We start from the raw sequence: 26,195 nt of genomic DNA on the forward strand, positions 1-26,195 counted from the left end.
TGTAATAATGCACAGTGAGGCAAAATAGTGTTTCACAAAATGTCTCGCGTGGTTAGAATCGCAGCCTAACACTGATACGCTTCAATTTTTAATGTTGAAACTATTATGGGATGGGACGGCAAAATGTCAAAGAAAGTTTTGAAGCAAACAAACACGTGAATAGGAGCAGATTTAACTGTCATCTTTTTTTTTCGTCTACAAATTCATCTTAATCCTGTGGGTGTGCTTTAATGATTAATGTTGTAAGATAGATTTATTTTTTTCTTTTGTGATGCACTGTTTTTTTTTTTTTTTTTCATTTACTTTTCAGAATAAGTTGGTTAATTTCAATTATTTTAAGGTTCTTGTCACTGAATTTCAATTTATTCTTTTGTGTTATTGAATCAGTTTCGAAATCAATTTTACAAACTTTACACTTTTCCGAACGCCCTTCAGTCCACATGTGTTCGGATAATCGATGTTCTACTACTGTATTCCATTCTTTCTTTCTTTTTTCTTTTTGGACAGACGTACAGATTAGTTTATTTAATGTACAATTTAATATCAGAATATAAGTTCACAGATGATAATGCTTGAAAAATATCCACACTTTTCTTATCATTATAGCATGCATTTTTAATTTTATTGCTAGAATTGTATGACATGAATGTCGCTCTCCACTTGTTAATACAAGATATACGGAAGACTGGATGTTGTAAAGATATTTATTATTTGAGATGTTAATTTTTTTTTTTTTAAGTAAGGAAGAAACTCATCTCTGCCTCTACCGGGAGTCGAACCCGGGTCCCTCGATTGCCGTTTGAGTTTTTTCATGAGATGAGTTTTTTCCTTCCTTAAAAAAAAAAAAATTAACACCTCAAATAATAAATGTCTTCACAACATCCAGTCTTCCGTATATCTTGGTAGAATTATACTTGTGATGTACACCTGTTTGTTCTGTTTTTATTTTTTAAGCTGAAACAAATATAATGGGGCTTTTAAACTTACTTCAAGTCTCTGTCTTCTTCTCCAAAACTGTCTAAATACACTGATCCCCAAAGGCATGCTCGCTTCCCTCTAATCACAATTATTGTGGACGAGTTTACAGCGAGATACAAAGCAGTGCCAGCCCCACAAGCCACAGAATGCTGCAAGAAAAAATTATATGGTGGTAAAAATATGTGCAGGTTTTGCAAATGCCAGATTGTAAAAAATGTTAAATATAGTGACGTGTACAATACAGTGGGAAAAAGAGCTAGATAATGGTGTGCATCACTGGGTCAGTCTCAAGTTACAACTGGAAGATTTTTCTTGAAATAAGAAAAATTAAATATGATTAAGCATTCAAGGTGTATGTTTATATACTATTATATATACTAGGGCTGGACAAATCTCCAAAAATCTACATGTCTAAAAGAGATAACAAAATGTAATTACTGGATTCACTTATTTCACTATGAAAATCATTTGATTGTTAAATCAATGCACGAAATAATTTCATGTAATAGTTATTCAACATAATCCTCTTAAAAAAATAATAAATACAAAATCTTTTTAATATAAATTGTCACCTGCCCTTACCACTACTGTGATTGCTGATAAGATGAAAACTATTACCAAGTTTCACAATCTTATTTGTCTTACCACCCCTGGTCAGAAATTTCATTTCTCATCCCCACCCCACCAAAGTATCCTAATAATGTGCTCATTTTACATGTCTTTTATTTTATTAGGGGTTTTTTCCCCTAGTAAACTTTCTGGATACACTGCATTTTTTGCCCATTATAAGAACCCATATTAGCCTTATATGCACCTATGTAGTTTTTGTGCTGAGTAGCAAAATGACTGATCTCGGTCTTGTGGTAAGTTCAGAAACATAAAAATTATTCTTTCAAGTCCTTTATTTCAAATGCCACAAAGAAGAGATAATGAAAAAACACTTGCATTGCTGCCGATAATAATCAAAATACATGAGTGTTTTAATTTTTCAGGGGTGTTTTTATGTGCCCGGGTTGGGAATGTGGTTGAAAAAAATACATTCCTGGTAAGAATTCTTACATGCCCCAGGCAAGAGATTTGTTCTGACCTGCATCATATTTATTACAAAAGATGCACACAGGGTTATGCAACTGTAAAATTTTGAAAAATATGATTTGAAATTAGAGGGAAGGATTATTTTTTAATTTTTGTTCTCGAGGACAACCATTTCTCTATAATTTATACAAAAATTGCCACGTTTAAAAGACAAATAAAATTTAATTGGTCAAATGGTCGATACATTTTTGTTCTTTTTGTGATATTTCTCAATAGTCCAGATATGATTATTGATTAAGTCAACATACTTTCCAAGAAAAGCTTCAGAAAAGGCAATTAGATGATTTGAGAAGCTTTCACACCCATAGAACTGTTTTTGTTGACTTCTGTGAAAACTGAAGCTCATCTTTCAAAGATGCATTAAAACAAAAGTGCAAGCCTTATACACAAAAAATTGTTGAATCTTTATTAAAAACTCAAATGCATCAAATAATAACATGTACAACTTGGATAAAAATTAATATATATACCTAAACACAGGAGACAAAATTAAATCATTCTAAAGTTTTCACATTCAATTTATCTATCATTTTACATCTCTTGTCAGAGGAGTTATTATCCAGATATGAGCTTGATTAATTATTAATTGTAATTTTTACACTTGCAGGCAATTAAGAAAAAAAATCCCATAACATAGAATAAAATTGATCTTATGCTTGGCATCAACACTGCAAAAACTTTAGAATTTTCAGTTCTTTCCTGCCCAGGGCATGAACATCCTTTGCCTTTGGCTAGTTTCAGCCCTTGATATTAATTTTCTAGACTAAAAATTAATTTGTGTACACCTGCTGATATTCATACTTACCATGACTGCTTCGTATTTGCCTTGCTGCCTACAACAGCTTTCTCTGAGGCACACCATTGCACCACAAACCAGACATAAGGACGGGTCTTTTGGCATGCTGTGACACACCAAACAAGGTCTCCTGTGGTAATATTGAAAAATCTGGTCATAATTCCTAGGGAGCTTCAAAAGTGCTGGGGGATACCAAACTAGAGGTTTCTGCAGTAAATTCTGAATAAAAAAAGTAATTTGAAAAAAATCAGAAAATCAAAATAGTTTATACACACTTAATAACACTCATAAATACTAAGCTTATATCTTTATTAAAATTATTGTAAAAAAATCTATTCTAAGGACAAAAAAAAAGGTTTAGAAGAGTTGATCAACTTTGCCCAAGAATATTAAGAAGACACAACGAATAAGGCAAATAAACGAAAATAAAAAGTCCTAATGCATTTCAACACCAATGGGTGGCGTCTTCAGAGGAAAATTTAACCACTAGTCATGCTGACCGAGTTTCCCACTTGGGTTGAATACCAAATCTTAATGCTCGGTTGCTCAGCGGAAGAAGTAAGTCTGTTCACTTCAAATGATGATGAATCATCATCATTTGAATCATCATCATCGTCGTGGTGATTCTGACCACGACGTTTGAAGTGAACAGACGTATTTCTTCCGCTGAGCAACCAAGCGTTAAGATTTGGTATTCAACCCAAGTGGGAAACTCCGTCAGCGTGACTAGTGGTAAAATTTTCCTCTGAAGAAGGCACCCATTGGTGTTGAAATGCATTAGGACTTTTTATTTTCGTGTATTTGCCTTATTCGTTGGTGTCTTCTTAATAAAAAAAAAAAAAAAAGATTTCCATATAAATAACACATTAGTTATTTTAAAAGACATTTACAATTAATGAATCAGTCTTCCAAAAAATCATTTTCTTATACTTACTTATTATTCTACAGAATATCACTCGTACTTACCCTAGCAGCACAGACAGACTTATTGATAAAAAAGTTGACGAAATCATGACACCAGGTATTTATCAGCAGACAAGGGTCTGAGCAAACCCAATGAAGTGCATGGGAGGATGTGATTGTTGATGCTTCTACAGTAGCCGAAGATAAACCCAAATATTTACATAGGCTGCCAAATTCTTCTTCAGAGTCCTGTAGTTGTAAAAGATTATTTACCTTGAAAATTTATCTGTATTTTTTCACATAGCATTAAGTGCCTCTATTTTCAACATAAATTTAAATACATGTGGAAAAAATATCAATCACCAAAAAAAAAGTCCTCCAAACTGATAAAACTTTGAACATTGAAAAAACAAAAATTGTATATTGGACAGTGTTTTCAAGACTTGATGAGCAAATCAATAATATAATTATATGCTTGGATATAAGTGTAACATAATTATGAGTACAATAGTTGGCTTTACACCAACCATTTAGCTCCTAGAACTTATATTTTCACGACAGAAAATATTATAATTTGACAGGAGTCTACACATCAAGGCCAATTCTAAATATTTTAAATATGTCTTGGACATCATCACATGAACAATTTGTTAAATTTTCTTAACCTATGAAATGTTGCTCAATGTTTTGAAACCCAAGAAAGCATTTGAAATTTTATGGTATTCAAATAGGTGTGCCTTATATTTATAAACGTAATACAAACCTTGAGATCCAATGGAGATGGCTCACTATATAGGTGACTTTGTAATAATGAAGCTATCCTCAGAAAATGAAGACATATGCCCTGTACATAATAATCCATAGATTCTTCTGTCCACACCATAGTCCGCTGAAAAAAAAAACAAGTCAAATATATGTGTTCCATCTATATTTTCCAGAAAAAAAAATATGCATAAAGAAAGTAATATATAAAAGGCGTCTAAATGAAATATTTCAACGGACTGGCTATAGAGGGCTACAACCAGATACTTATTCCGAACACAGTCACGCGACCATGAGGTACAGGAGTGCATAATAGTAGGGCTCCCACTCAAAAAATGAGAAAAAGTAAGAAGTAAGAAAACGCAGGACTAAAAAGTAGGATGGGGGAGGGTAACCCCCTTAGACAACATAATCATAGCATAATGGGAAAAAAATCCCTAAAAAAATGTTTTTTTTGCAAAAAAAAAAAATTATTTTGAATTAACTTTTTTTTTCATACCACTATTTCAATTTCCTATAAGATTGACTCAAGCCAAAGCAATGATAAATGACTTGGTTACAAAACCAATTTTTGGCCAAAACAGTGTACTAGCAACCACAGATAATTCTTTGCTGTCTCTCCTCATATGTATTACATTCTTTTTTTAGAGTCTTCCAAAGTGCAGAGCTTGTCAACTCTCTTTGACAAGGCACAGCAAATTTTGAAGACTTACGTTTTTTAAGAATGACGCTCCTTCGAGACCACTTTCAAAAGCACAGTGTAAAATGTGTAGATTGCAAGATCCGATGTAAATAAGGCAAGGTGAACCTGTTTTACTGCGTTGTCCATCATTTTTTAAAGGGATTTGTTCACATTTTACTGTTCAATGCCAGTGTAATCATTTTCATTTCTAGCTCTTTGCTGAGCATTGTAAATATTGTTTATGCCTCTTCATGCCTTAAAAATACAGAAGACAACTGAATGCTATTGGGTAGCATCAGAATCACCAAACCTAGAATAGGCCTATGTACCCAACTGCTTTGAAATGCAAACTGTTGTTCCACCTATTTCAACTGTAATTTTTAATGATTAATGTTAGTTAGTGTCCAAGACTACGAAGTAATAAATACAAAATTATTTTTCCCATCCAGACAGAAGTTTTTAATGACTACTATACTTGTTGAACCCTCAAACTAAGCAAATGAAAAATTAATCAACCAACTGGTCCACATACACCCCCCCCCCCCAAATAACCTTAAAAATGATAAAATTTCTGCTTTGGCAGAATCATTAATTGCATTCTTCAACATTTGTAATATTTGGCAATATATCAATGATTTTCTGCTCAATTAAAATAAATTACACAAATTTTGTCGATAGGATTTGGTAAAAAAGTAGGACAAAACCGAGAAAGTAGGACAAAAGTAGGAAAAGTAGGACGAGTGGGAGCCCTGTAATAGAGATGAGCAACAAAAACAATAGCACTGTTTTGTTGCACACCTCGCATACTCAAGCAGCGAGACAAAAAAGAGAAAGAGTTTGCTCAACAAGATGACCGACTTGAACAATCCGGTTTGTTTTTACTGCGAGGTGAAAAATTTCAATATCTACTAATTGGTTTGTTTCTCCCCTTTTTTCTCTCCCTCTTCTGCAAAGGCATCGTCATCATCACACCCTTACATTTCAGAACCAATTTGGTCGTTTTCGCTTTCCTCCGCCTAGTTTACTATGTGCAGACATCTCTTCCCCCACTCTTATGCATTTCCTCTTTCCTAGTAGGAATTCTTTTAACTTTTATCTCTTCACTGAACTATAATTGCAGCCTTAGTCAGCCAGCAAGCACACATTTTGGCACTCCTTTTCTAATGTAGAAGTAATAAAAGAGAATTCTGCATGCCCATGCATAAATTTCAGTCTGATGATAAATTTGATGGGTAATGTTGGTTGTTTCAAGTAGATGCATGTGAAGAAAGTCAACATTACAAGACTGATAATAAGCTTTATGTTTGTCTTTTTCAAACCTATTTTCATCTAATGAACTTTCAAAGCAAAATACAATATAATACTTATATGTGTGGTGTATGTATCTATGTATCTCTTATGGGCAAAACTAATAAACTGATTAAATGAAAAGAAGAGAGGTGATATTTTTTTCTATATTTATCAAACTTACCAACTTCATTTGGGAATTATGCAGAATCACTGGTAAAATGTGATAAATGTACTAAAATTTATCAAACTTACCAAAACAATAGGTGATTATGCATGATAACTGGTGATCATACATGATTGCCAATCTATGACATTTACCGCATAATATATATACACACAGTGAAAACTTCTAACAATAGTCACCAATGGGACCATGAAAATGTGGCTGTTATTTAGAGGTTACAGTTGTTAAAAGATTCAGTATTTCAGAAAAAATAAATTAAATTTTGCATCACATGTAAAAGTACAATTAATTAATTAAAAATCACAAGCAGCAATTTTGTAACACATATAACATTGATTTCGCATTGTAGAGATCTGTAATTTATGATTGTGCAGTTTTTCAATAGTTTAAAAAAAAATTGTTTTTCATTCCGAAATCAATCTGTGTCACTCTTTTGATGCTTTGTTTTACACTTGAAATTAACAATTTTGACTGTGCTAAATAAACTCAGATGTTCTTCAAAATCATTTAATTTTTTTGCATCAATGCTATAACTATTCTTGATAATTTTATCTCTTTAGAACTTGGAAATTTTTATTTTGAACCCATTGGAATAAATAGACAATGCTAACTAATTTATTTGATTTATTTTAATGATCTATTTGATCATTTCTCTGACAGACTCCTTAATCCTTTAGGCAGCATTGACGAGATATCTCGTTTCACTAAAAGCCTCTTCTGTCAACATTGACAAGCCTAAATATTTTTTTTAATTGATCTGGAAAACTTTTCCCTATGCCCCTTAGCTGAAAATTGGGGGAAAAGCCTACTTCATTAAAAAAATATGACATTTTGAAGGGGTTTTGGCAATTTCTAACTGCTACTTAAAGGGTTAAAAAAGAAACATAATTTAAAATCTTAACATTCTTTGTTATTTGAGTTTGTTTTCTCTTCACAGAATTTTTCCCTGACTTTTATCAAATATTTTCATCATTCCCTAACTTTTATCAAATATTTTCTTGTTTCCCTGACTAACTAAATATTTAACATTTTAACCTGACTTTATAGGTCACTAGGAACCCTGTATATTATCACTAATTTTATCTGATTATTTTTCTGATGCATGATTAATGTACATCTTAGCAACATCTTGAGATACTGAACATTTTGAAAACTACTGACATAGGGAAAGAAACAATACTAGGGCTACTCTTATTTTTGAAGAGTTCAAGAAAAAAAGACGACATTGTGAGGGCTATTTTTCTGATGATATGCATGATTTTAATTTTCTTTCTATGTCAAAAAATGATCATTGTTTGAAGGTTAACCTCAATGTTAATCCAAAAGGATATAGGTTATTCCATTTCAAATCACCCGGCAAAATGCCAAAATGACACCCATAGTCTCAGATTTCAATGATTTTTTATTTATTTGTTGCCTTTACCATCTTTATTAACTGTGTGAAATATTATTTGCATATCTCTAAAACTTTTTGAGAAAAAAAATGTTGAAATTTATCGAAAAATGATGCAGATGACTTTTCCGAGGCTCAATTTTTAAGCAGCATTGTTTAAGAAAAAATGAATCATAACTTCTTCAATTTTCAATATATTCAAGTGAAATTTTCACTAAAGTGTTCACAAAAACATACAGAATGTGAATAAAAGTAATTCACACACTTACATTTGAAATTTACATGCAAAAAAAATTATGTAATATTAAATAATATAAAAATTATGTTTAAATTATGTTATTAAAACATAATATTAAAATTATGTTTTTGTGGAATTTTTCTAACGTATTTTCAGACCAGAGGCACAGTAGTTACCAAAACAACTTTTATTTTACATTACTCCTAAATATATGAAGCAAGACTGGAGAAAAAAAAATGGTTTTTTGACTGTTAATATATTTATTCTGGCTCACAACACAAAATTCATCAAAATAAGACTGGATCGCTCCGATTTCAAATCATTCAACTAGATACTAAAGTGCAATCCATCATCCAAGATTCCAATTATTATTTTTTGTTTATTACTTCTACCATCCTTGTTGACCATGCAAAATTTCAAATTTCATGTACATATCTCAAAACCTTTTTGAGAAAAAAAGAAATGTCTTCTAACCCCACGAATGACGTCTCTAAGACTAACACCATTCAAGCAATATTATTTATGAAAATATATCGTAACGTTGCAGATTTTCAATACATTCAAATGAAATTTTCAATAAAATACTCATAAAGAAATGCCTACGAAAGAAAATTTAAACCTTTGAATTACAAAATTAGATTGCAAAAAAAAAATCATTGAAATTTAAAATTTTTGATTTTTTTAATAATAAAAACACAATAACTCACCTTTGCTTTTTATTTACAAGAGCTCTCCTGCTTTTCGCACAGCATATTCAGTGACATTGAACTCTTAAAGCAGGGGCCAGAGTTGAAATTTGCTGTTGTGATCGAGTCTCATTTCGAATTAACTCTATCAAAATAATCATATCAGATATATGCTTTCTGTTTAATATCTTCATTAAGTGTGCTTTGAGATTCATTTTCTGGTAATTCTTCTTCAAAAACTTTACAAACCTTTGATTTTCAAGTGTTACAGGAAGATTCAACTTTTCTTTTGGCATAGTTTGACTTGCACTGTGGAGCTACCCTATGAAGTTTAACTGATGACTCTTCTATGTTCTGTAGAGATGAATTTATTTCTTCAAGTGTTTTTGTTTAGAAATTGACATTTCCAAGTTACTTATCTCTACATCAATATCACTGTTAATCTCTTCACAGTATTCAGTTTCTTCACCTAATTTATTGATGTGTTTATTCACTTTGTCCCTACAAGCATGGAATATTTTTTGCCCTAGAATTGATTTTGTACAACCATCTATTTCATTTATATGTGAAAAATACGAGTTTACTATCCTTAAACATTTTGTTATTTTTTTCTTATGACATTTAAGAGGATTAAAGCATGCTTTCAGGATGTTTCATACTTTTTGAGAAAAAAGCTTTATGATGCAGCAGATCACACACAGCAGATAAATGTTCAGAACTCGCTCCACTCCTCAAGATCAGAAGATTGATGTCCGATGGATCCAATGATGTAATGGGTAACAGATTTTTCACCTCTGCATAACACTTTTTATGACAGTCAGAGCCAGTTTCTTTTCCAACACTATAAATTTCAAGTGTCTTATCTGACATTTTACTTTGAATTCCAAAATGATGTTATAAAATGGAAATTGTGTTATCATAATAAAAATTTACTAACCCCAGAGTAGACTACTCTACGGAGCATATTCTCTGTCTTCAGCAAGATCAAAATTGAGACTTGCATCATTTGTATGTGGGGACAGTTTAGTTCTAACACTTTTGATTTAGTTTTCTCAACGAAGCAGTGCCTTTATCATCACCTGCTGAGATGATAAAGTCTTATAATCAAATAAGACACCAGCTACCCTCTGAAGGACAAAGACCAGTGTGCCATAGTTTATATCTTCACAGAAGCTATTATTACTTTTTAAAATTCATCATTATAACAAGAAACATCACATCTAATATATCACCACCAGGCATTATATACATTAGGTTTTAATTCTACTCTCTTCCATCTGCCTCAGCTACAATCAGGTTTTATATGATTATTATTTCATTCTTTCTGATTTGATGCCTAATATTCCGGCTTTTTATCAGCAATTTTAAATTATTTCTTGGGAAAAATCTATAGGCTTGCATCATTTGTATGTGGTGACAGTTTAGTTCTAACACTTTTGATTTAGTTTTCTCAACGAAGCAGTGCCTTTATCATCACCTGTATTAAATATTATAATGTAGAATTTTTTTCACACAAGTATAACCATTTCATATTTATCATATATATTAAATATATGTTTACTAAAATATATGCTGTAAAAATCGAAGTAATTTAAAAAAAAAATTTAACATTGTTTTGGTAAAATATTTTTATAATTAAGCATGTTAAAAAAAAAAACTTCAAAATACATCTATATATATATGATTAATAATATTATCTGGATTTATCAAATACAAAATAATTCTTTATGCAAAAATATAATACCAGGTTGCGAAAGTTCGCCTTTGTTGCATCATAAAAAATATTGATAGATCAATTAAAAGTGAAATTAATTATTCTTTTAATTATTTGGAATTTGGACACTTTTCTAAGAATCTGAACATGAAGGTTTAATTTAAAAAATTATTTTATTCAACAATAAATGAATTTATTGTAAGTATGAATTTAAACCAAAACCTTTTTTTTTCACCAACTCTGATTTGACACATTACATTAACATTTCTAATTATTTCAAGAATTCATTTAATCCTAGAATTTTAAAATTTATTAAATGTTTTGAATTATTGCATTAACTACTCATGAAACTTAATTTAGTGAATACTGTAATGAATGTGTAAGCGTACATGAAAAATAAAATATAAATTTCTTTTTATTAAGCATGAATCATTATATGCCGCTGTGGTGGTCGAGTGGTTATAGTGCCGGACTCGTGATGCGAGAATCCGGGTTCGAACCCCACAGTGGTGGTCGGCTGAAGTTGGTTTTCTGTGGTTCCCAACTTCAAGGCGCAAATGCGAGCCGATCTCCCCGTTAAAAAGTCTCGCCACAGAGAGCAACAGTCCTACAACGGTAAATCATTCAACCATAACACTTCATTCATAGTTAGTAAAACTGGGGGCAGATGACAGCACTACACATAACAAGCATTATACAGAAACAAACTTTACGTCAGGTTGCACTACACGTACACACACATTCCCGCATGTACCGATTCGTTGGGGGGGTTCCGCGTGGGGGGGGTGCATGTGTGGTGTAGCAGTATTAGGTAGGGGCTCAGGGATCCATGATGTCTTAAGTCAGCCACCTCGTTGGGCAATTTGCCTGTTGTGGCGTTGTATTTGTATTTGTATTAAGTCAAAATGTACAAATATAATTAATGTAGTCACATAAGTACAATTGTGTTTTGTTACCGAAATGTATTAACTGTCAAAATAATGTTTACTCTTCATAATATATTAATAGGATTAAATTTTTAAAAAAAAATTTCAATTCATGCTGTGCATCCAAAAAAAGTTTAAAACATTGTTTTTTACAAAAAAAATTAAAAAATTAAATTTAAATGACTTTTTTGCTCTAAGGTTTAAATTTTCTTTCCTATTCATAATCTGCATTTTTTTGTGAGTATTTTAGTGAAAAATTCTTTTGGAATTATTGAAAATCTGCAAAGTTATGATATATTTTCATAAATAATATTGCTTGAATGGTGTTAGCCTTAGAGACATCATTCATGGGGTTAGAAGACTTTTTTTTTTTTTCTCAAAAAGTTTTTGAGATATGTACATGAAATTTGAAATTTTGCATGGTCAACAAGGATGGTAGAAGTAATAAACAAAAAATAATAATTGGAATCTTGGATGATGAATTGCACTTCAGTATCTAGTTGAATGATTTGAAATCGGAGCGATCCAGTCTTATTTTAATGAATTTTGTGTTGTGAGCCAGAATAAATATAATAACGGTCAAAAATCATTTTTTTTTCTCCAGTCTTGCTTTATATATTTAGGAGAAATTTAAAATAAAAGTTGTTTTGGTTTATAACTGCTGTGCCTCTGGTCTGCAAATACATTAGAAAAATTTTATTTTTTCTAATGAAAAATTCCACAAAAACAAAGTTTACATAATTTTTTTTAACATAACATAACATAATTTAAAAATAATTTTTATATTATTTAATATTACATAATTTTTTTTTCATGTAAATTTCAAATGTAAGTGTGTGAATTACTTTTATTCACATTCTGTATGTTTTTGTGAACACTTTAGTGAAAATTTCACTTGAATATATTGAAAATTGAAAAAGTTATGATTTATTGTTCTCAAACAATGCAGCTTAAAAATTGAGCCTCAGAAAAATCTATCAGTTTTTGATAAATTTCAACATTTTTTTTTCTCAAAAAGTTTGAAATATGCAAATAATATTTCACACAGTTAATAAGGATCATTTGTAAAAGCAACAAATAAAAAAAATATCAAAATCTATGACCATGGGTTTCATGGCTGGGTGATTTGTCATGGAATAACCCCTATGTTTCGTTCCACGGAAATGTGACTACAGTTCTGAGGTTACTGTTCGTGTGAGTTGACCAAGGTTTCATTTAGAGGAGCACTCACCTCTGCTGGTTCCATATCTTCATCTTCCAAAAAGAGTGAACTGGGTTCCAAATGATCTATAACTTGTCCAAGTATAGTTGAAAAATTGTTCATAGCTTGTTCTTCACACTAAAATGAAATTATTAAGTTCATCAAGCATTGGGATGTGACTATTCTTAAAAACTGGCAACACACACATCTACACACCATATTTTTTGCACTAATTATGGATGAGTTGAACAAAAATGTCGAAATAAAACTTAATTTAGAATCAATAAATCTTTACATAATATAGTATAGCTTCTAAAAACACCTAGCTCAAACCAACCTCTGAGTTTGATACCTGCTCTGATACTTGTCTCCAATGAGTCCTTTGTCTGACATTCAGAGAACAGGTCAGCTGAGCAATTGCTTGAACAAAAACTATATTGTACAGGACTTGAACAACGCAACTGAAATATACTGGAAGGAAATTGAAACAATGCTTTGTAGTAGACTATATACACCATTTTTATTTTCACAAAATGGCATAAAATTTTCAATTTTATACAAAATGGTATAAAATATAATTACCTTTGTCAATATTGAGAGGTAATGTCAGTATGATTTGTAACAAAACTGCAATACAGTCTCGTAGAAGAATTGGGACCTCTGCCTCAAGTACAGCAATGCTGTTGAAAATATAAAAATAGGCGAATATGAAGTTATGAAGAGTTATAAATTTCATACCTGTATATAAAACCGAGGATTATGTTTCAGAAAAAAATCTGAATTTTTAGTGGAAATTATATGCCACAGTGTCATTCTATTTTTTTTTATATTCGAATAAGCAATTTATTTATTTCGCAAGTATTTTTAAAATTAATCCAAAAAAAAATTGTTTTAAAGATACTTTCTACAGGAGCAAGTACAAATACTAAGGCCACAACAGGCAAATTGCCCAATGAAGTGGCTGAGAAAAGATCCCCATAAAAAATATGGACGTCAAATACACTCATTGCCATAAAACTTTGCGCACCAAGAAATAATTGTGGGATCGAAACGAAAGTTGGCCTGAAGGTACATGTCGGGCAGATATGCAAATGATTAGAAATGCAGCGCGATTTCGCATTGCGTAATGCCACTAGAGGGCGTTGAACTTCGTTCTCCTTGGAGTATAAAACAGGTAAGCAGAGCTTGCTGGAGTGTATTTAATTGTTTGCAAAGGAAATGCTGAGGTAGACATGCCGTTACGCTGCCGTCGAAGACCATATGAGCAGTTGTCAGAGTTCGATAGGGAAAAAATCATCGGGATGATGGAAGCTGGGTGGTCAGCTCGGCGAGTAGCTCATCAACTAGGCCGTTCTGATTTTACTGTGAGGAGGTGTTGGGACCAGTGGACAGAAGAGACGTCATTTACACGGCGACCAGGTTCAGGATGCCATCGACAGACCAGTCGTCGAGAAGACCGTCACATCATCCGAAACGCACGCGTAGTGCCAACTGCCTCATTGGCCGCTATCCAGACACAGGCAGCAGCTTCACTACGGGCCCCTGTGTCTTCCCGAACCATCACAAGGCGCCTGGCTGAAGGACATCTGCTATCGCGGTGCCCATTACGTGTGCTGCCAATGACACCCACCCACCAACGCCTCTGTTTGGAGTGGTGTCGAGCACGACGGGATTGGACTGCAACGGAATGGAACCAGGTCGTCTTCAGCGACGAATCGAGATTCAACTTGAGCAGTGATGACAATCGTGTTCGTGTGTGGAGGCCCCGTGGTGAACGCTTCAATCCTGCCTTCGCTTTACAGCGACACACCGCTCCCACAGCTGGTGTCATGGTATGGGGTGCCATTGTTTACGATACACGGTCACCCCTAATATTGATCCATGGCACAATGACAGCCCAGCGGTACGTCCATAACATTCTTCAGCCACATGTGTTGCCACTCATGGCAGGGTTCCCAGGAGCCATTTTTCAACAAGACAATGCTAGGCCACACACAGCAAGGATGTCACAAGACTGCCTCCGCCACATTACCACCCTTCCCTGGCCTGCTCTATCCCCAGATTTGTCACCAATCAAGCATATCTGGGATCATTTGGGACGGCAAGTTGGACACCCTACGAGGTTGGTCGAACTAGAGGCGCATTTACAGCAACTGTGGAACGAGATGTCTCAGGACATCATACGGAACTTGTATGCCTCAATGCCCGCTCGTATTGCATCGTGCATTCGTGCTAGAGCACACAGCAACCCAATATAAAAGCATATATATCATGAAAGAAAAAAACTAATAATTAATACTATATAATACAATGCCCATAAAAAATATTATGGCTGTCTTACCTAAATATGGTTAGCTGCTCGATTTACCCCACTAATCACCCCTCCACGATCGTGTGAATTCTGACCACGAGGTCCTGATGACGGCTCTCCATTGAAGAGCCAAAACGCGTCGACCATTCGACCAATTGAATTTATTTGTCTTGAAAACGTGGCAATTTTTGTATAAATTACCCCACTATGTTAGTCATACTTCTTTTTAAAAACATTTCATTGTGTTAGAATTCATGACCCCGGAGGTAAGCTATTCCATTTATTGACAATCCTATTGGAGAAAAACCCCTGGCAATACCACAACCTGGAATTGTCCCTCACTAAATAATATAGAAGGATGGGGAAATTTTTGACAAGGCCGAAGTTTGCTGCAGTCCTTGTGGCTGCAATGCCCACTTTGAGAACCTTTGGCTAAACCCCAAGATCTAGCAAAGATTGTGTTCATTCAAATTAAGAGGTTAGCATTGCTTTTGTTTAATATAACACAAGAATTCAGGCACTTTCTGTTTTCACTTTGAATTATGGAAGACTCATGACAGCACCACTGAAACAGAAAACAAGCATACCTCAGACAATGTAAATATATTAGGGCCATGCATACAGTCAAAAAACATGCACTTTGGGCATGTACGAATTCATTAGAAATTCCCAAGGAAAGTTTACAAAGTGCATGTACAGGGTTAAGCAGTAATAGTTGTTGTAGTAGAGTTTTTATTCAAGACTTCTCATTAGTTCATGAAACGTTGAACACACATTTTAATAATTTATTCATGTTTTAAGCACAGCTGCAGATTGCAGAAGACATTCATCCTTTCAAATTCAGCTAACTGTTCAGCTGCAGATTGTATGTGAACAATATTTTTGCTTCTCAAAGTGGAAAAATTTGCAAATACTGATTATACACTGATGTGGATTATATGCAGAAAGTTACTGTAATTTATTTCACTTTGTTTATAAATTTTATTTGAATACAGATACATAAAACTTGGTTCTTTTTAACAAGAACTAAAATTAAGGATGAGCTGGATGTATGTTAATGCACTGATCAGAATAACACTGAAAATTGGATATATCTACCTAGAATTATTTTCTGATGTTTGACCAGTAAGCTGAGTCCACATTTGAGTTGGAACTGCTTGGGAGAGAAACCTTGAATGCAAGGATAACACATGGAGAAGTGGCACTTCAATAAGAAAAAAATTAAACAAATTTAGAAAATAATCTATTAAACCACAAGCATATAACAATTATTAAAATAAATTCAAATAAGAAATATCAAATACAACAATAATAAATCAAAAGCAAGATCTGCTATTAATACACACTTAAATAAATAGAATAATAAAATATTTCAGAACAACAATATATACTATCATTGCTCGATTTTATGAACCTCTAACTTAAAAATACACATTTTCATGGAATAGCAGAATAGTCCTCTAGTCCAAAACCATATGGCATTTCTTTGAACAACTTTCCCATTTACAGATTTCTGATTTTACTAACTAATTTTTCCAAGTTTGTACAAGTTCATAAAAATGAGCTCAGACTATTTTTCATCTATCACCAATATTTGTTATTCATAGTTTCTCCAGGGCAAATCAAAATTTATTGCAAAAAAATTAATTTAGAGATCAATTAAATGAAATATCACATCCTATTATTTAAATATCTCAATTGCAAGACAAAGCATGTGAACTTAAACAAAATTAAAAATACAGTAGACTGTCCTTTGACACAAACACACCATTACATGCCTCTGCTAACTAATGTTTCAGCTTATGAATTTTTCAGCTAAAAAAATTTTTTTTTCATGATCTTTCAGCCTTGGCTAACAAATACAGATTTGGCAAACAAAGGTTTTTTTTTTTAGATGCACACGGTTAACATGACACAGCCACATGGTGAACTGAATTTTCATGCCAATCATTCCCAGAGTCGACAGTGAATTCTAGTCACTGGAGCCAGATTAATTCATATCGACATAAGAATATTTTTTCCCAGATGTACAGGTGTATAAATAGGAGGAGCTTATTTTCATAGGTAACATTATTTAACATTAACATTTACCTTATTTTCAAAAGGTAACATTTCCACTATTTTCTGAAATGCACTTTGAACAATTTATGAACCATTAGGATAAGCTGTCAGATTATGTAACTGGGATTGTTCAAACAGGAATATTTTTTGGAGAAATTAAAATGTAAAATTAGTTGTTTCTATCAGAAGGACACATATCCACCTTTCATACACTTCAATTTTTCATCTTCCTCAATAACAGACACCCATGGGACCAAAATTCTCAACCACTAATGAGGAGTGTCTGTTAATGGGTAGTAAAATACATCAAGTCCTGTCAATAAAGTTCATAATTGTGTCCATCAGTGGAGGTGTCCACTACTGGGAGTGTCCATTACTGGAGGTTCCACTGTAGAATGATTGTGTTTCTTATGTTAATGATGAGAGGGCAGTAAGGGTACCTTCCTGGGCTAGTTAAAACCTCCTGGAATCAACAGATGATGTAGAAATTTCCAATTTTTCAGACTTGACCAGCTCAAATTTCAGTAATTTTCTTTCAAAGTGGAACATTGCCAAAATTCAAATAAGGATAACTCTCTCAAATGTTGATCAAGAAACATGGTATTTAAATATCCTCTCCACCATTCCTACATGCTACCTGTTCTGCTATTTTCTACTTTTGCAAAGTAAATGTATTTCGGAAGACTGTGTTTTTTTACTTGGCAAAATGAAATGTTCCCTTTTGGAAATAAGCTCATAAACTTTTATGTATTATTTTTTAAATGTTCTCTTTCAAAAAGATTTTGAACCATTTTTAAAATAGATCAAGCTAGGAGTAAATACATTAGGGGGTGGGGGGAGAGCTTAGATCTGAACATTTAAAGGGCATGCATTCTTTCAGTGCAAAGACTCTGAACATCAAACTGAACAGAGTCAAGGCATTCTAGGAGCTTACCTAAAGCCAGTGAAATGAGGAGACCACATAACATAGGGGAACACCTACAAACCCGACTGGATTGTACACAATATAAAATAAAAAGTTCTCAAGTTTCTAAAGTTCCTTTGAATTCTTTTTTACCCAATTGTAAAGCTGTTCACTTCAGTCTTTGGTCAGTTTTTGTCTTTTTTTATAGTGCTTCTTAGTATTTTATAAAACTTGTATTCAAAGTTTTGTCAGAAGCTTGAACGAATTAAATAACTTTCCATGCGAAATCACACATTTTGGCTAGTAATATGATTCTGGAATGAATTATCTTCATTAGCCGAAGTATCACTGTACACTGGTGTGCAAAATTAAAGAATAAATAACAAAATCAGACATATCTGAAAATATACTCTGATTATTTTCTTAAATATGATTTGCAGTCTAACCCCAAAAAATCACCACTAATCTTCTTAGGGGAAAGATTAGGGATGCTCGAGACGTTTTCGTAGACAAAAGCTCCCTGGGAGGGTAATCATGTGGGCGGAAACAAATCAGGTAGAACCAAATATTAGTGAGTCTTTGTCAGATTACTGGGACTTACTACTATCCATTCTGGGGGTGGTGGTTCAGATGTGGCAGTGATTCCAGTACTGCCAAGGGCTAGTAGGGGTATAAGAGTTACGATCCGACACTCCAACTTAGGCCTGAAGGACATTCGCTCCTCACTTAGGGTCATGTTTTTGGAGCTTTCCACATGCACTGATAGCTGGCTTCATTGAGATGGGATTCACCTGAATAGGAGAGAAGTCTGTGAAGTTTATGATAGGCTTAGGTCAGGTTTTTTCCTCCCAGACCACATAGTTAGGAATGTGGGTGAGTAAATCATGGAGCAAATTAAAATGTGTTCTAATAAGTGCCAGGAGCTTCGGTAATAAGACTGATTTTTTAGAAACTATGATAGCTGTGGAGGGCCTAGATCTTATAGCCATTACAAAATCTTGGGCAAGGCAAATGATAAGGGTGAATCATTTTTACACATCTTGGGATACAATATTTTTTTAAGAAATAGATCTTATAGGAAAGGGGGTGGAGTCTTGATTTACGTGAAATTCATGTTTGAAGGCTAGAGAGTGTAATAAGAAAAGAAGTGATATTGAAACTATATGGGCTGAGCTTGAAAACAAAAGGTGTCATAAGCTTATTGTAGGGATTTGTTATAATACACCAAATAGGAATCAAAACTTCATGATGAAATTTCCTACATGTGTAAGCATAAGAGGGTTCTTATATTAAGGGGATTTCAAATATTCGAGTATCGATCTCAGAACCTTTAAACTAGAGATTAACATGGACGAAACTTTCTTAAGTTGGTGCTTGATAACTTTTTGAATCAGTATGTATCAGAAGCCGCTAGGGGGTACTGCTATTTTGGATTTTGTTCTCATTAGTTCTGAGGATTTTCATGAACATGTTTTGGTGGAGGATGAATTTTTTTTCTAGTGATCATTGTGTCATTGTGTTGTTAGTTTTCTCTGTAACTTTTCATCGAGCAAGGTTTATAACAAGAGAGTGGTTTCTTGTTTTTGCAGAACCAACTTTGATCTTTTGAGAGAAAGGATAGTGGGAATTTTCAAGGACTGGTTCGAATCAGTTGGGGGTGGTAAGTCAATGAGAAGAATATAGTATGAAGCTGTCCTCTGTTTTACACAATGCCATACTCCTTGTTCATAAAAAGCGTGTCTGTACCTCATGCCTCCTCTGGTTCACAGATAGCGTGCTTAATATTTATATTGGAAAGAAAAGAGCATTCAGAGAATATAAGAAGTGGATAAGGTGACCTGTCATTGCTTCCTGATAAAAGAAGGCTGTTGGAGAAAGGGATAAAGAATAGCAAAATGGAAGTTGAATCTAGGTTGGTAGGTAATATTGTCTGACCAAAAATCATTTTTCAGAAATGTCAATAATGGAAGTAAGGGGACAGTTGCCCCCCCCCCTCCCCCCAGTAAGGTAGAGAGTAATGCAAGCATGTGCAGTGAATTCAATGATTTTTTCATGTCAGTTTTTAATAGAGAAAACAATATTCAATGTACAGGTGTTGCACGGCGTAATAAAATCCTCAATGATATTCAAGCAGTATATAAGGTCCTAATTTTCTTCTAAAAATGTATGTGTAAACAGAGCATCAGGACCGGATGACATCTGTCCTCAGGGAATGTGCTAATGAATTGTTGCGGCCAGTTGCACAGATTTACAGGAGTAGTGTTGCTGAGGGCACTGCTCCAAGGGATTGGAAGGTTGCTAAGGTGGTTCCAATATTAAAAAAAGGTAGTAGAGAAGCTGTGTCCAATTATCATCCAGTAAATTTGACGAGTTCCCTCTGGAAAATTTTGCAAATTATTATCAAAAGGCAATTAAAAAAGTGGATAGACGAGAATAATGTACTGTTTGATAATCAGCATGGGTTAAGAAAGGGGACAGTCATGTGTAACCAACCTCCTTTGCTTCTATGGTCACAGGAGTAAGACTTTGGGTAAGGGCAAAAATGTTGATGATGTTTATCTTCACTTAGAAAGCATTTGATTTGGTCCAACATGGTAAACCCCTTAAAGCATGTTCATATGAGATTGGGATTGGGGGCAACTTGCTGAATTGGATAGAATCGTGGTTGTGAGATAGATCACAATAAGTAATGATGAATGGGTGATTCTCTGATTGGATAGGTGCCACAAGTGGAGTCCCTCAAGGGCCTTGGGCCCCATACTTTTTTTTCACTTCTTATCGATGAACTTGATCAGGGTATAGATAAGATTGTTAGCATATTTGCAGGGAGTTTCACCAGCCCAACAACAAGATTGCAGCATCAAAAAACCCACGTTTCTCTTACAAGTTGAATATTTTCACTATCTAGATGAATTTTCATTGAAGAGTGGCTTCAGTTTTCTGAACATTGTTTAGCGGTGGTCAAAAAATTAAATAGAATGCTTGGTATCATTCTCGAAAAAGTCTATTCACTTTCTCATGCTTCTGCTTTTCCGAGGCTTAATTAATCTTTGACTGGACTGGACTCTAAGGTTTCAGACACCATACCTACAGATGGACATAGACTTGGTTGAGGGGGTGCAGAGAAAAGCTATGCATGACCTTGTTGGCACATGGGGCTTGTGTTATGAGAGACACCTAATATTTTGAATATATTTACATTGGAAGAATGCAGTTGTAAAGGGGATATGATCAAGTTTTCAAAATTTTCAACAGAATGAACCACTAATCATTAATACATCAGCAATCAACTGCCTGACAAAAAGACACAGTACCGATTTGTAAGGGACAATTCTAGGCTGTGGTGTCGCAGGGAGTTTTTCTCTAATATGGTGGTGAATAAATGGAATAGCTTATCCTCTGGGGTAGTAAAGTTAGCACAATTGACAGGTTTAAAAAGAAGTGTGATAAATCAAGAAGTTATCCATACTTAGATAAGACAACCATAAATATTTTTTCATGGGCACATTGCATTCATTATATTTTAACATGCACATATATAGTTTTTAACCTTTATGATTGCATTTTCAATTGGGTTGCTGTATTTTTGAAATATATGACATCCATATTTGTAATGGGCATCTTTTTCCTTAGCCACCTCATTGGACCTGTTGTGGTCTTATATTTGAAAAATAAATTTTAGCCCCTTCCCATTAGGAATTTCTCAAAATGTTTGCAGTCACTGACTGATGAAGTCAGAAGAAAAACTACTAGAATTATTGTTGCTCAGTTTGGGCATCCAAATGGGCGTTTTTTTTTTTTTTTTTTTTTGAATGACACTATATTCACTATGTTTGAAATTTTAACTAAAAAACAACTTTAAAACCACAAATGTCAAGACAGTTTTTTTCTTCTTTAAAAACTTTCCAGGTTCTATTTGATTCTGCGAAACCACAGAAAACTATGGTCTACTATACATCTTCAAACATAATACAGTGGTGCTTTGACAATTGATACCCATAATTTTCCGGGCTGGGCATGCATATGCATGAAATAGCCGGATAGACATGTGTGGTAAGCATTGTCAAGCAATTCAATTGTTACATAATTTGGCATCGGTTAAGTGAAGGATAAGTATTGAATTGCAAGGTTTTTTGCATTGTACAACATAAAAATGTGAAAGTATACACGGGAATCCCAAGTGTATATGAATTGTGTATTGCATAAAAATAATAATTTTATCCTTCAACCCTTAAATTGCTCCCAATGTGAATAGATGAGGTAGGCTACTGAATTGCTTATTGAAGATTCACAATACAGGATTATTTTTTCCTTGCACATGTAGAGAGGTTTTATGTTTAGCTAACATCTGTATTTTTGTCTCTAATACAGCTACCATTGAAAATAAAGTTTTGCTAATACTGAATAAGATCTAGAGTATATGAGAAGCTATAATATTGAAAGAGGGAACACAAAAGTTTTATGTATTGCTAGGGTAACAAATGCTGAAAAGGTTGAAAAACACAGGTGTGTACACAAACAGTGTCATTTGCTCTAAATTTTAACTATTCTTAACACTGCATCTTTGGTAATGTTGCATGATTATACACATTTCACACCACAACAATGAAGTATGATTAGTATGGATTTATTTTTCATTACATTGATAAGAACTTTTATCTCCTCCAATAGAATGAGCACGTAATTGTGAGTATAGTTAATGTTCACTTCTTTTAGTGCTGATACAGAGAAATCTATTATTTTTGATGAAGTAACAATTTACATAGATGAACCAAGACATACCAAAGCAAGCTTTCTGTTTGTTTGATGTTTTATCAGTTTGAAGCAACTCTATCTCCAAATTTGTTCTGAAAGACAATACATGAAAGTTATGGAGATAAAATATAAAACTTTAAACTGATTCAAACAATTAGAGAAATAAAGTATTTCCGAACCTATGTCACAAAAACTTGCAATACAGTTCAGGCCTTGTGTGTAAGAATGCAATAAGTTCAAATTTTCAGATGTGAAAAAGATGGATTTGAAACAAAATTAAAGTGACAAAATTGATATTCAATCTAATCATTAAATAAATAGGGAAAAAAAGTAATATATTACATACAAAACTGAAAATATCAATCTGTATTATTAATAAATGATATACAGGGTGGTCCAGAAGTGCTAACATAATTTGAAAAAATCATTGGAAAAAAAACTATTGAAGGTAAGAACAAATTATTTAATGCATTAGAAACAAAGGGTTTCAAAGTTTTTTCTTTTTCTATTTACTACAAAATTTCTACTTGCAGTGTACCTTTAGTGAAGCGGAAAATGTCAACTTATATAGGATTTCTTGTCATGTTATTTGTAACATGAATGTTATAAAGAATGGAGGTAAAATGAATGAAAATAAAAAGAAAACCTTTTCTTACTGCTGTTGCAACTAGAATGATTAATTAAATTTGTGATTTTTTTTTCATTTTTTCAAATCTGCACTTGCACAAAATTCTGGGTGATAAGGAAATTCTGACTGTTTTGAAAAAAATAAATATTAAAAAAAAGAAAACGTAACTATAGAGACAGTTCAAAAAATTGAAAAGAAAAAAAATTTCAAAGTTTTTTTACTTCTATTTATTTTATTTTCGTCCCTATTTGTAACTCCCATGTTACAAATATTATGGCAAAGAAATGCTATATAGGCTTGTGACATGCTCTGCATCACTAAAGATGCAAATGTAAGAATTTTGTAGTAAATGAAAAAAAACTTTGAAACCTTGCCTTTCAAATGCTAAAAATGTTTCTTTGTATCTTTAATAGCTTTTTTTAATGATTTTTTTCAAATCATGTCAGGACTTCTGGACCACCTTGTGTATATCTCAATGCTGAGGTTAAAGATCAAAGCTCTTGAATCCAATTCAGAAGGTTTATGGGGGAAGATCTAATGAGATAACGTCCTGATTTCATTTTTTTAAGATTCTTCCAAATTTAAATTTCATAAGTTTTATTTCTCATTATTTGAAAGAGACTTTTTATGATTTTTGCATATTTTCTTCGAAGAGCATTATATTAATTTGAAAGAGGTTTCAAAGTTTTTTTTAAATTGTAAAATTTTTGCCGGCACACACACCTTTAGTGATGCTGAGAATGTCAAGCCTATATAGCACATTTTTTGTCATGTTATTTGTAACATGGGTGTTACGAAAAATGAAAGTAAAAAAAACATTTTTGAAGCATTCTCTTCCAAATACTTTAAGCCATTTGTCTCCATCTTGTTGAGATAATTAATTTGAATCGATGTTATTAACAATCTAATTCAAGACTTGACACTTCAGTTTTTTTTAATACATATTTTTCAAACAGGTCCAAACTTCTGAACCACCCAGAATTCAATACAAGTACACATATGAAAAAATAAAAAATTCATAAATTTAATTAAAAAGGTTTAGTGGAAAAAAAGCCCAACAAAAAATAAATTCAATAAGCTATTTTTAAAAAAAAATGATTTTTTTTCTTTTACTTTCTTCCCATTTTACTTCCGTTCTTTGTAACACCAGTGCCACAAATAACATGGCAAGAAATACTATATAAGCTTGACATCTTCTGGGTCACTAAAGGTGTGTGTGCATGTAGAAATTTTGTAGTGAGTGAAAGAAACCTTTTCTTTCAAACTCTTCAAGCTGTTCGTCTCTATCTTTAAAAGAATTTTTTAAATATTTTTTTCAAAATAGGTCAGCACTTCTGGACCCAGCCTGTATATACAAGGTGAAAACTCAAGTTATTTTCAGCTTAAATAACTTGTGAACCATTGATTATGGAAACAAATTTCTAACTAGGGGTATTTAAATACAGTGTTTATTTCAGACACACATCATTTTTTTTACTATGGGCCATAATATGTGTCAAAATATAAAACTTAATTTTTGTACTTTGAAGCATGGGTTAAGCTAGATAAAAAATTCCTTTTGCAGAAAAGCAAAAATGGGAAGAAAAGCTTTAGCAAAATGCTACAATGCTAATGTAATGATTGATGGTTGGATGTCTAGTCGTTCCGTACCTCCTGTATGCATTTTTGCAAAAAAAGTCTACCATTTCTTTTGTATTCTAAGATCTTCTTTCCCATTTTGTGAAAAATGTAACTGCAGCTGAAAAAAACCTGCTTTGAAGATTAGTGAATACTTAGATTTACCTTAGAATTTTCAAAATTTTGAGGAGAGTGGAGGAGGGGAAAACATTCTTTGCATACAGCCACCTAGCTGGACCAATCGTTTATTGTGACTGTTGAATATTGTATTGCATTGTATAAGCATTAGCAAATTTGGAAAAACATAAGATTATTATAATTATATTTTTTTTTAATTTGTTATTTTTAAAACTAAAAAGTCAGGAGGTAATCAATCACTAAAAGTCAGGTTTCAAATGGTAATGAAAGTCAACACAAATCTTAATTAAGCATGTAAAAATATAATTGGCTGCAGAACATTCCGTTCAATATCATCCATGAAATGAAGTCAATCCAAGAATCCAAAGTGATTCTGAAGTCAATTAGAACAAATGCAGAAAGCTTAACATTGCAAAGCTTATAAATAAAATATGCCATGTGATCATTACCTGGCTACAGAACATACAAAAAGGAAGACACTGCTGGAGTTTGGTGAGCAAACTGAACGATACTGGGGGTATGTTGAATTTGTCAGATCCTCCATTATGCTGTACATATGTGCTTTCAATAGGTTTGATTCCCACTGAAATAAACATTATTGTTTTATAGAGTGTAAAAATACATTTTTTTTAGAGGATAAATTCCATAAAAAATAAAATTATATTGATAAAACATAATGTAAACTGACTTGCACTCAAACTAAATAAATAATTGAATAACACACATGATAACTTGATTACTTTTATCAATCCAATGAACTAAATCCAATTACTACTACTACTACTAAGCCACACATGTACCTTGTCCATATTCCTATGCGAAACTTCTAACAAATTGGTACATGCTGGAATGTGTGTGTCCGTATTGTGAACCTAACATTAAGGTTGTTTCTGTGTAATGCTTGTTATAGTGCTGCCATCTACCACATATTTT

At 32.9% G+C, this 26,195-nt stretch overlaps 1 protein-coding gene across 2 annotated transcripts in view; it reads right to left on the bottom strand.

Moving 5' to 3' along the window:
* The window catches only part of Ubr3 (Ubr3 ubiquitin ligase), a 127,280-nt gene that overhangs the window by 10,280 nt on the left and 90,805 nt on the right, over nucleotides 1-26,195 (bottom strand). Inside the window, exons 26-35 of one of the 2 annotated variants that reach the window (XM_089240544.1) lie at nucleotides 25,712-25,845; nucleotides 22,907-22,971; nucleotides 16,258-16,363; nucleotides 13,431-13,528; nucleotides 13,201-13,319; nucleotides 12,879-12,986; nucleotides 4,536-4,661; nucleotides 3,836-4,021; nucleotides 2,879-3,088; nucleotides 988-1,127 (exon numbers count right to left, since the gene is read on the bottom strand). In XM_089240544.1, coding sequence (XP_089096670.1) covers nucleotides 988-1,127; nucleotides 2,879-3,088; nucleotides 3,836-4,021; nucleotides 4,536-4,661; nucleotides 12,879-12,986; nucleotides 13,201-13,319; nucleotides 13,431-13,528; nucleotides 16,258-16,363; nucleotides 22,907-22,971; nucleotides 25,712-25,845 — 1,292 coding nt within the window. Of the gene's footprint in view, nucleotides 1-987; nucleotides 1,128-2,878; nucleotides 3,089-3,835; nucleotides 4,022-4,535; nucleotides 4,662-12,878; nucleotides 12,987-13,185; nucleotides 13,320-13,430; nucleotides 13,529-16,257; nucleotides 16,364-22,906; nucleotides 22,972-25,711; nucleotides 25,846-26,195 lie in introns of both variants that reach the window. The other variant, XM_089240543.1, reaches the window with a different exon arrangement.

Source organism: Pholcus phalangioides, unplaced genomic scaffold (genome assembly GCF_987345545.1).
Source record: "Pholcus phalangioides strain wild (caught in Gottingen) unplaced genomic scaffold, Ppha-v1.0 ptg000013l_1, whole genome shotgun sequence".
NCBI lineage: Eukaryota > Metazoa > Arthropoda > Arachnida > Araneae > Pholcidae > Pholcus > Pholcus phalangioides.